This window comes from Anolis carolinensis, unplaced genomic scaffold, assembly GCF_035594765.1.
Source record: "Anolis carolinensis isolate JA03-04 unplaced genomic scaffold, rAnoCar3.1.pri scaffold_54, whole genome shotgun sequence".
Lineage (NCBI taxonomy): Eukaryota > Metazoa > Chordata > Lepidosauria > Squamata > Dactyloidae > Anolis > Anolis carolinensis.
Window position 1 is genome coordinate 32,501 of NW_026943863.1, and position 12,027 is coordinate 44,527.

General features: G+C 48.8%; 1 protein-coding gene across 1 annotated transcript; it reads left to right on the plus strand.

Moving 5' to 3' along the window:
- Positions 1-3,978: 3,978 nt before the first annotated feature.
- On the plus strand, positions 3,979-11,992 carry LOC103283002 (thialysine N-epsilon-acetyltransferase). The gene is made up of 6 exons (XM_062966963.1): positions 3,979-4,182; positions 5,145-5,199; positions 6,668-6,751; positions 11,291-11,392; positions 11,502-11,542; positions 11,736-11,992. Exons 1-6 carry the CDS (start codon positions 4,120-4,122, stop codon positions 11,910-11,912), a joined length of 522 nt encoding a protein of 173 aa, XP_062823033.1. The 5' UTR covers positions 3,979-4,119; the 3' UTR covers positions 11,913-11,992.
- Positions 11,993-12,027: the final 35 nt, after the last annotated feature.

Consider the following 12,027-nt stretch of genomic DNA (forward strand, 5'->3'; position numbering starts at 1 on the left):
ATGTACATGACCTTTTGAAGAGATTCCAACCCCTTAGAAAATATTCTTCCAAGAAACTATCGAGGTAATTACTCGTTACTAGTTACTACCAAGGTAACTACTCAATTATTATTATCATTATTATTATTATTATTATTATTATTATTATTATTATTATTATCTCTATTTCTACTATTATTATAATAATAGAAATAGAGATAATAATAATAATAATTGACATGCCCTTTTTTTCTAGAAGAGATGCAAACTCCTTTGCAAATGTTCTTCCAAGGAACTACCATGGTAACTAACTACTTGTTACTCATTACATTGTCATTCTTGCGTGCCAGTGGAACACCTTCACAGCTGTAGTAACCAATATACATACATATATGTTACAACTCCCCACATCCACCACTGATGAATGAGGGATGCTGGGAGTTGTAGTCCCCCCAAAAGCAACTTCCCCAAAACTCAGTGTCTAGACAGTGATATTTCTTTTAATATTCTTCCTTGGAGCAAAGTGAGGACAAGGGCAGAGGGCTTTGTCTGGCGGCCCCACAAACACTCCATTATATTTATTCCATCTTCGCGACAGCCCTGCAAAGTAGGCCCGGGACTACGTTTTTTGTGAGTTAATCATCCTTTTTTTAATTTCTAGCAATTGTTAACGAACAGTTGACCGAGTCCAGAGGGCATCCGTAGGAGAGGTCAGGAGGGACTTCAATGCGGAACCGCTCATCTCCAGGCTTTGCGGTATTTTTCCTTCTGCATAAACAGCAGAGCTTGGGGAAGTTACTTTAATACATGGGATTCTGGGAGGTGTAGTCCCAAAAGTAACAAACATTGCGTAAGGGGCATTTCTTTCTTAGAACTTAATCTGAAAGAGTCGTACTTGACAAATCTGGCTGTTAATATAGACTGAGCATGCCTTATCCGGAATCACAAAATACTCCAAAATCTGAAATTGCTCACTTGGGAGGCTGAGACAGCATTGCATTTGCATTTGTATACACACACACACACACACAGCCCGGGGCTGTGGCGCAGACGGGAGAGCAAGCCAGTGCAATTAACTGCAATGGATCACTGACCAAGAGGTCATAAGTTCGAGGCCCGCTCGGAGCTATGTTGTTGTTTGTCTTTGTCCTATGTTAAAAAGGCATTGAATGTTTGCCTAATACAGGGGTCCCCAAACTTTTTAAACAGGGGGCCAGTTCACAATCCTTTGGACTGCTGGAGGGCCGGACTATAGTTGGCCATCAAGCAATAATAATAATAATAATAATAATAATAATAATAATAATAATAATAATAACAACAACAACAACAACAACAACAACAAAGAGGGTTGGAAGAGACCCTTTGGGCCATTGAGTCCAATCCCCTTCTGCCTTTGTGCACCGAAAGCACAAGCAAAGCACCCCTGACAGATGGCCATGGCCACCCAGCCTCAATGTTAATAATAATAATAATAATAATAATAATAATAATAATAATAATAAAGAGGGTTGGAAGAGACCCCTTGGGCCATTGAGTCCAACCCCCTTCTGCCTTTGTGCACCGAAAGCACAACCAAAGCACCCCTGACAGATGGCCATGGCCACCCAGCCTCAATGTTAATAATAATAATAATAATAATAATAATAATAATAATAATAATAATAATAAAAGAGAGGGTTGGAAGAGACCCCTTGGGCCATTGAGTCCAACCCCCTTCTGCCTTGTGCACCAAAAGCACAAGCAAAGCACCCCTGACAGATGACCATGGCCAGCCAGCCTCAATGTTAATAATAATAATAATAATAATAATAATAATAATAATAATAATAAAGAGGGATGGAAGAGACCCCTTGGGCCATTGAGTCCAACCCGCTTCTGCCTTTGTGCACCAAAAGCACAAGCAAAGCACCCCTGACAGATGGCCAGCCAGCCTCAATGTTAATAATAATAATAATAATAATAAGAAGAAGAAGAAGAAGAAGAAGAAGAAGAAGAAGAAGAAGAAGAAGAAGAAGGGTTGGAAGAAGAGACCCCTTGGGCCATTGAGTCCAACCCCCTTCTGCCTTTGTGCACCAAAAGCACAAGCAAAGCACCCCTGACAGATGGCCATGGCCACCCAGCCTCAATGTTAATAATAATAATAATAATAATAATAATAATAATAATAATAATAAAGAGGGTTGGAAGAGACCCCTTGGGCCATTGAGTCCAACCCCCTTCTGCCTTTGTGCACCGAAAGCACAACCAAAGCACCCCTGACAGATGGCCATGGCCACCCAGCCTCAATGTTAATAATAATAATAATAATAATAATAATAATAATAATAATAATAATAATAAAAGAGAGGGTTGGAAGAGACCCCTTGGGCCATTGAGTCCAACCCCCTTCTGCCTTGTGCACCAAAAGCACAAGCAAAGCACCCCTGACAGATGACCATGGCCAGCCAGCCTCAATGTTAATAATAATAATAATAATAATAATAATAATAATAATAATAATAATAAAGAGGGATGGAAGAGACCCCTTGGGCCATTGAGTCCAACCCGCTTCTGCCTTTGTGCACCAAAAGCACAAGCAAAGCACCCCTGACAGATGGCCAGCCAGCCTCAATGTTAATAATAATAATAAGAAGAAGAAGAAGAAGAAGAAGAAGAAGAAGAAGAAGAAGAAGAAGGGTTGGAAGAAGAGACCCCTTGGGCCATTGAGTCCAACCCCCTTCTGCCTTTGTGCACCAAAAGCACAAGCAAAGCACCCCTGACAGATGGCCATGGCCACCCAGCCTCAATGTTAATAATAATAATAAAGAGGGTTGGAAGAGACCCCTTGGGCCATTGAGTCCAACCCGCTTCTGCCTTTGTGCACCAAAAGCACAAGCAAAGCACCCCTGACAGATGGCCAGCCAGCCTCAATGTTAATAATAATAATAATAATAATAATAATAATAATAATAATAATAATAAGGGTTGGAAGAAGAGACCCCTTGGGCCATTTAGCCCAATCCCCTTCTGCCCTTGTGCCGTGGGGGCCGGATAAATGGCTTCGATGGGCCGCATCCGGCCCCCGGGCCTTAGTTTGGGGACCCCTGGCCTAATATGTGTAATGTGATCCGCCCTGAGTCCCCTTCGGGGTGAGAAAGAAGGGCGGAATATAAATGCTGTAAATAATTAAATAATAAATATACTGTATGTGTGTGCACGTATATATATACATGTATATACACACATATACATATATACAAATATATATATACACATATGTATATACACACACGTGTATACACAAATATACACACACATGTATACATATACACATATACATATATACCTACAGATATATATATACACAGAGATATATACATATATATACACACATACACTGTATACATATATACACATGCACACACACATATAGAAGTATATATATGAACACATATATACACACACATGTATACAATATATATGCACACATACACTGTATACAGTAGAGTCTCACTTATCCAACATTCTGGATTATCCAACACATTTTTGTAGTCAATGTTTTCAGTGCATTGTGATATTTTGGTGCTAAATTCGTAAATACAGTCATTACTACATAGCATTAACGTGTAATGAACTACTTTTTCTGTCAAATTTGTTGTAGAACATGATGAACCTATTTTGATGTTTAATAGACTTTTTCTTAATCTCTCCTTATTATCCAACGTATTTGCTTATCCAACGTTCTACCGGCCCGTTTATGTTGGACAAGTGAGACTCTACTGTATTTCCAAATAAAATACCCTAAAATAAAATAATCACCATAATAAAACAGTATCATCTTAAAATACCGTAAAATAATAAAATGAAATGAAATGAAATGAAATAATGAATGATGTGTAGGCGTGCCCTGATCTTCCTGGATGTGGCAGGGCATGAACTTGGGATGTTCTGCATGGCTGGGTGCCCTTTTGCTAGGAGAAGGGGAGGAGGAGGAGGAGGAGAAGAAGAAGAAGAAGGAGGGAAGAGAAGGAGAGAGAGAAGGAGGGGAGAAAGGAGGTCATCCAGTTGAACCGGACAGGAGAGAAGAAGGAAGGAAGGAAGGGAGGGAGGAAAGAAAGAAGGGTCTGCGCATAGGGCCAGAGCATTTCAGGCGAAGCCATGAGTGTTGTTGTGCGCCCATGTGCCCCCAAAGACCTGAAGGACATCCTGCGTCTTATTAAGGTGAGCCACTAAACTTGGGCTGCATCCGCACTGTGGAATTATCACAGTTCAACACCACTTGAACTTTCCCGGCCCAATGCTATTGAACCCTGAGAGTTCGATGAAGGTTAAAAGAACTTCTAAGACCACAACTCCCATTATCCCATTGCATGGAGCCATTCCAGTTCCAAGTGGGACCAAACTGTGTTATCTCCACTGTGTAGATGCACCCAATGCTATGGAACCCTGAGAGTTCGATGAAGGTTAAAAGAACTTCTAAGACCACAACTCCCATTATCCCATTGCATGGAGCCATTCCAGTTCCAACTGGGACCAAACTGTGTTATCTCCACTGTGTAGACGCACCCAATGCTATGGAACCCTGAGAGTTGTACTTTGATGAAGGTTAAAGAACTTCTAAGACCACAACTCCCATTATCCCATTGCATGGAGCCATTCCAGTTCCAAGTGGGACCAAACTGTGTTATCTCCACTGTGTAGACGCACCCAATGCTATGGAACCCTGAGAGTTGTAGTTCAATGAAGGTTAAAGAACTTCTAAGACCACAACTCCCATTATCCCATTGCATGGAGCCATTCCAGTTCCAACTGGGACCAAACTGTGTTATCTCCACTGTGTAGACGCACCCAATGCTATGGAACCCTGAGAGTTGTACTTTGATGAAGGTTAAAGAACTTCTAAGACCACAACTCCCATTATCCCTTTGCATGGAGCCATTGCAGTTCCAAGTGGGACCAAACTGTGTTATCTCCACTGTGTAGACGCACCCAATGCTATGGAACCCTGAGAGTTGTAGTTCAATGAAGGTTAAGAACTTCTAAGACCACAACTCCCACTATCCCTTTGCATGGAGCCATTGCAGTTCCAAGGGGGATCAAACTGTGTTAACTCCGGCGTGTAGACACACCCTATTGTGAAAACCCAACCCTCGTTTAGACCGTTTTCTCTCTTTTATTTGCAGGAAATTGCGGTGATCTACAACGTCCCGTTGACCCAACTCTACCCAAATATGGAGGGTAAGGAATGTGTCGAAGTGTCCGTCTGCATTGTTGTGCATTGTGTTGGACAGGGTGTGTCTACACTGCGTTTTTATTTTATTATTTATTTACAGTATTTATATTCCGCCCTTCTTTCTCACCCCGAAGGGGACTCAGGGCGGATCACATTATGAAAATATAGGGCAAACATTCAATGCCCATATACACATAGAACAGAGACAGACGCAGAGGCAATTTAACCTTCTCCTGAAGGAATGTTCGATTCTGGCCACAGGGGGGAGCAGCTGCTTCATTATCCACTGTAACGGCACTTCCTCATTCCAAAGTCATAAATTAGTTACATTTGCCTCCCCACTTTTTTATAAGTGGTACCTTATTTCCTACTTGATAGATGCAACTCTCTTTCGGGTTGCTAGGTCAGCAACGAGCAGGGGCTATTTTTTATTTTTTTTAATTGACGGGTGCTCACCCTGCCACGGGCTGGCCTCATGGTCAGAGTGATTTATTGCAGCAGCTGCTCGCCAGCCTGCGCCACAGCTCCGGCTTTGAACAAATCATGCTCTCTCATAAAGTATTCTATATAACCAAGAAGTATTAATTAAAAAGAGAGAAGGAAATGAATGTTTACATTATAATTCCTTTCATTCTGTTAATCAGAATGTCATTAATTGACTCTAAATGGCAGTATACATCTCTGGGTCTGAATATTTACAGAAGATGGTTTTGGTAGAAGAAGTTAAATACTGTATAGTTCAAACTGTATTTTTAGCTGGGGAGACAAATTAAGAATGTTATTTTTTTCTTTATTTTTTTCTTTTCTTTTCTTTTCTTTTCTTTTCTTTTCTTTCTTTCTTCCCCCCCCCCCCCTTTCCGGTTTCTCTCTTCACCTATTTTCAGAAACCTTTCACCTCCCTCACTTTCCTATCAATATATCAATATATTGTTCCACCACTTTCGATGTACAGTAGAGTCTCACTTATCCAAGCCCCGCTTATCCAAGCTTCTGGATAATCCAAGCCATTTTTGTAGTCAATGTTTGCAATATATCGTGATATTTTGGTGCTAAATTCATAAATACAGTAATTCCAACATAACATTACTGCGTATTGGAACTACTTTTTCTGTCAAATTTGTTATATAACATGATGTTTTGGTGCTTAATTTGTAAAATCATAACCTAATTTGATGTTTAATAGGCTTTTCCTTAATCCCTACTTACTATCCAAGATATTCGCTTATCCAAGCTTCTGCCAGCCCGTTTAGCTTGGATAAGTGAGACTCTACTGTATTATGTTTTGACACTGATTTGGTTCAATGCTGCGGAAGTGAAAGGTGCGGCATCCATGGCATTGAATCATAGAGTTGGAAGGCACCTCTAAAGGCCATCTAGTCCAACCCTGTTCTGCCTTCATGCAGGAAAAGGCACCATCAAAGCACCCCCGACAGATGGCCATCCTTAGGTCCTTTTCCTCTGCTTCTCCTCTAGTGCTTCACAAAGACGGATTCGGGGAGAGACCCAAATTCGAGTGTTTCGTGGCCGAGGCTCCCCCAGAACAGAAAAGCAAGGAAGGTAAGGAAGCGGACAACAAAGAGGAAAATAAGACCAGTTTCCTTTCCAATTCTTTGGAGAAAGATATTGCCATATCTTGATGTTTGAAGTGGATTATATGGGTTGGTGTAGACACAGTGGTTCCCAAACTTATTTGGCCTACCACCCCCTTTCCAGAAAAAATATGACTCAGCACCCCCTGGAAAGGGTCGTGGCTTAGAGGGGTGGGCGTGGCTCCTGCTCAAGAGGGCGGGGCTGAGCCTCTCCCCTAGTCCAAGATGCAAGGATGGGAGGAGAGGTGGGCGGAGCCACAAATGGGTGGCCAGGACTGGGATGGGCGGATTTACGAGCTCTGAGGCAGGGCTGAGCTTTTATCCCTGTCCTGCGTCGCCTGCCAGGACACAGGGGGCGGGGCTAGAGGAGGGGGCGGGGCCTCTTCCCAAGTGACTGACAGGGCTGAATCTCTTTATCCCGCCCCCGTGTCTCAGGGGAGGTATATAGAGACTCTTGGGAAGAGGCCCCGCCCCCACCACTAGCCCCGCCCTTTAGTCCTAAAAGGCCTCTCAGGAGAGGGATAGAGGCTCAGCCCTGTCTCAGGCTCTTGGAAGAAGCCCCGCCCCCACCCCTAGCCCCGCCCTTTGATCCTAAAAGGCCTCTCAGGAGAGGTATAGAGGCTCAGCCCTGTCTCAGGCTCTTGGAAGAAGCCCCGCCCCCACCCCTAGCCCCGCCCTTTAGTCCTAAAAGGCCTCTCAGGAGAGGTATAGAGGCTCAGCCCTGTCTCAGGCTCTTGGAAGAAGCCCCGCCCCCACCGCTAGCCCCGCCCTTTAGTCCTAAAAGGCCTCTCAGGAGAGGTATAGAGGCTCAGCCCTGTCTCGGGCTCTTGGGAAGAAGCCCCGCCCCCACCCCTAGCCCCGCCCTTTGATCCTAAAAGGCCTCTCAGGAGAGGTATAGAGGCTCAGCCCTGTCTCAGGCTCTTGGAAGAAGCCCCGCCCCCACCGCTAGCCCCGCCCTTTAGTCCTAAAAGGCCTCTCAGGAGAGGTATAGAGGCTCAGCCCTGTCTCGGGCTCTTGGGAAGAAGCCCCGCCCCCACCCCTAGCCCCGCCCTTTGCTCCTAAAAGGCCTCTCAGGAGAGGTATAGAGGCTCAGCCCTGTCTCAGGCTCTTGGAAGAAGCCCCGCCCCCACCGCTAGCCCCGCCCTTTAGTCCTAAAAGGCCTCTCAGGAGAGGTATAGAGGCTCAGCCCTGTCTCGGGCTCTTGGGAAGAGGCCCCGCCCCCACCCCTAGCCCCGCCCTTTAGTGCTAAAAGCTCTCTCAGGAGAGGGATAGAGGCTCAGCCCTGTCTCAGGCTCTTGGAAGAAGCCCCGCCCCCACCCCTAGCCCCGCCCTTTAGTCCTAAAAGGCCTCTCAGGATAGAGGCTCAGCCCTGTCTCGGGCTCTTGGAAGAAGCCCCGCCCCCACCCCTAGCCACGCCCTTTAGTCCTAAAAGGCCTCTCAGGATAGAGGCTCAGCCCTGTCTCGGGCTCTTGGAAGAAGCCCCGCCCCCACCCCTAGCCCCGCCCTTTAGTCCTAAAAGGCCTCTCAGGAGAGGTATAGAGGCTCAGCCCTGTCTCAGGCTCTTGGGAAGAAGCCCCGCCCCTACCCCTAGCCCCGCCCTTTGATCCTAAAAGGCCTCTCAGGAGAGGTATAGAGGCTCAGCCCTGTCTCAGGCTCTTGGAAGAAGCCCCGCCCCCACCCCTAGCCCCGCCCTTTAGTCCTAAAAGGCCTCTCAGGAGAGGTATAGAGGCTCAGCCCTGTCTCAGGCTCTTGGGAAGAAGCCCCGCCCCTACCCCTAGCCCCGCCCTTTAGTCCTAAAAGGCCTCTCGGGAGAGGTATAGAGGCTCAGCCCTGTCTCGGGCTCTTGGAAGTAGCCCCGCCCCCACCCCTAGCCCCGCCCTTTAGTCCTAAAAGGCCTCTCAAAAGAGGTATAGAGGCTCAGCCCTGTCTCGGGCTCTTGGAAGAAGCCCCGCCCCCACCCCAGCCCCGCCCTTTAGTCCTAAAAGGCTTCTCAGGAGAGGTATAGAGGCTCAGCCCTGTCTCAGGCTCTTGGAAGAAGCCCCGCCCCCACCGCTAGCCCCGCCCTTTAGTCCTAAAAGGCCTCTCAGGAGAGGTATAGAGGCTCAGCCCTGTCTCGGGCTCTTGGAAGAAGCCCCGCCCCCACCCCTAGCCCCGCCCTTTAGTCCTAAAAGGCCTCTCAGGAGAGGTATAGAGGCTCAGCCCTGTCTCAGGCTCTTGGGAAGAAGCCCCGCCCCTACCCCTAGCCCCGCCCTTTAGTCCTAAAAGGCCTCTCGGGAGAGGTATAGAGGCTCAGCCCTGTCTCGGGCTCTTGGAAGTAGCCCCGCCCCCACCCCTAGCCCCGCCCTTTAGTCCTAAAAGGCCTCTCAAAAGAGGTATAGAGGCTCAGCCCTGTCTCGGGCTCTTGGAAGAAGCCCCGCCCCCACCCCAGCCCCGCCCTTTAGTCCTAAAAGGCTTCTCAGGAGAGGTATAGAGGCTCAGCCCTGTCTCAGGCTCTTGGAAGAAGCCCCGCCCCCACCGCTAGCCCCGCCCTTTAGTCCTAAAAGGCCTCTCAGGAGAGGTATAGAGGCTCAGCCCTGTCTCGGGCTCTTGGAAGAAGCCCCGCCCCCACCCCTAGCCCCGCCCTTTAGTCCTAAAAGGCCTCTCAGGAGAGGTATAGAGGCTCAGCCCTGTCTCGGGCTCTTGGAATAAGCCCCGCCCCCACCCCTAGCCCCGCCCTTTAGTCCTAAAAGGCCTCTCAGGAGAGGTATAGAGGCTCAGCCCTGTCTTGGGCTCTTGGAAGAAGCCCCGCCCCCACCCCTAGCCCCGCCCTTTAGTCCTAAAAGGCCTCTCAGGAGAGGTATAGAGGCTCAGCCCTGTCTCGGGCTCTTGGAAGAAGCCCCGCCCCCACCCCTAGCCCCGCCCTTTAGTCCTAAAAGGCCTCTCAGGAGAGGTATAGAGGCTCAGCCCTGTCTCGGGCTCTTGGAAGAAGCCCCGCCCCCACCCCTAGCCCCGCCCTTTAGTCCTAAAAGGCCTCTCAGGAGAGGTATAGAGGCTCAGCCCTGTCTCGGGCTCTTGGAAGAAGCCCCGCCCCCACCCCTAGCCCCGCCCTTTAGTCCTAAAAGGCCTCTCAGGAGAGGTATAGAGGCTCAGCCCTGTCTCGGGCTCTTGGAAGAAGCCCCGCCCCCACCCCTAGCCCCGCCCTTTAGTCCTAAAAGGCCTCTCAGGAGAGGTATAGAGGCTCAGCCCTGTCTCAGGCTCTTGGAAGAAGCCCCGCCCCCACCGCTAGCCCCGCCCTTTAGTCCTAAAAGGCCTCTCAGGAGAGGTATAGAGGCTCAGCCCTGTCTCGGGCTCTTGGAAGAAGCCCCGCCCCCACCCCTAGCCCCGCCCTTTAGTCCTAAAAGCTCTCTCAGGAGAGAGATAGAGGCTCACACCCTGTCTCAGGCTCTTGGGAAGAGGCCCCGCCCCCACCGCTAGCCCCGCCCTTTAGTCCTAAAAGGCCTCTCAGGAGAGGTATAGAGGCTCAGCCCTGTCTCGGGCTCTTGGAAGAAGCCCCGCCCCCACCCCTAGCCCCGCCCTTTAGTCCTAAAAGCTCTCTCAGGAGAGAGATAGAGGCTCACACCCTGTCTCGCGCTCTTGGAAGAAGCCCCGCCCCCACCGCTAGCCCCGCCCTTTAGTCCTAAAAGGCCTCTCAGGAGAGGTATAGAGGCTCAGCCCTGTCTCGGGCTCTTGGAAGAAGCCCCGCCCCCACCCCTAGCCCCGCCCTTTAGTCCTAAAAGCTCTCTCAGGAGAGAGATAGAGGCTCACACCCTGTCTCAGGCTCTTGGGAAGAGGCCCCGCCCCCACCGCTAGCCCCGCCCTTTAGTCCTAAAAGGCCTCTCAGGAGAGGTATAGAGGCTCAGCCCTGTCTCAGGCTCTTGGAAGAAGCCCCGCCCCCACCGCTAGCCCCGCCCTTTAGTCCTAAAAGGCCTCTCAGGAGAGGTATAGAGGCTCAGCCCTGTCTCGGGCTCTTGGAAGAAGCCCCGCCCCCACCCCTAGCCCCGCCCTTTAGTCCTAAAAGCTCTCTCAGGAGAGAGATAGAGGCTCACACCCTGTCTCAGGCTCTTGGGAAGAGGCCCCGCCCCCACCGCTAGCCCCGCCCTTTAGTCCTAAAAGGCCTCTCAGGAGAGGTATAGAGGCTCAGCCCTGTCTCGGGCTCTTGGAAGAAGCCCCGCCCCCACCCCTAGCCCCGCCCTTTAGTCCTAAAAGGCCTCTCAGGAGAGATATAGAGACTCAGCCCTGTCTCGGGCTCTTGGAAGAAGCCCCGCCCCCACCCCTAGCCCCGCCCTTTAGTCCTAAAAGGCCTCTCAGGAGAGGTATAGAGGCTCAGCCTTGTCTCAGTGTCGAGGTTAGAATTCAACAACTTGGAAAACTCATTTAAGTTTCAGACTAAAACCCGGAGCGGATGTATTAAAAAAAACACTTGTATTTCTTTTCTGTTTCACGCCATGCCGCCATTGCTGTCAATCTTTCTGTCTATCTATTTCCATAGGTCACACTATTGTTGGCTACATCCTATCCGCATATACTTATAGTACCTGGAAGGGGAAGAATCTTTATGTGGACAACTTCTACGTCATGCCGGAATTTAGAGGTCAATGGGAGCGGGGCAGAATGGTTGTCACTGCGGAATCCATCCACACGATGGAATTAATCCAGTTTTGCACTGCTTTCTAAACGCCACTGGTTTTTCGTTCTTGCAGGGAGGCGCATCGGGAAGAAGCTCATGTCCTCAGCTGCAGAGGTACGTTTCGGGAAATTGTATTTTGGAGCAGGCATGGGCCAATTTAGGCCCTCCAGGTGTTTTGGACTTCAACTCCCACCATTCCTAACAGCCTGCCGGCTGTTAGGAATGGTGGGAGTTGAAGTCCAAAACACCTGGAGGGCCTAAATTGGCCCATGCCTGCTATTTCGTCTGTTTGGTTTTTTTTGCTCAGTCGGCTTGGGCCCGGGGCTGCACCGAATTCCGGATGCACTCTTCGTCAAAAAAGCCGGAAAACTACGCCGTTTTGCAGCGCTTTGGAGGAGGAGACCTCAGCGCCAAGCACGGATGGAACCTTCTCCGCTTCTACAACGACGCCGTGCAAAAACGGGCCGCCCAGAGCAAGGTCTAGCATGGGAGAGAGGCATGTATCATGCAAAAAAGGCACAGAACATTGGTCCGGAAAATAAAACACTGCAAATGGTTTCCAAAGCATTTGTTGTTTCTCTCTGTTGGCCCATGCCTGA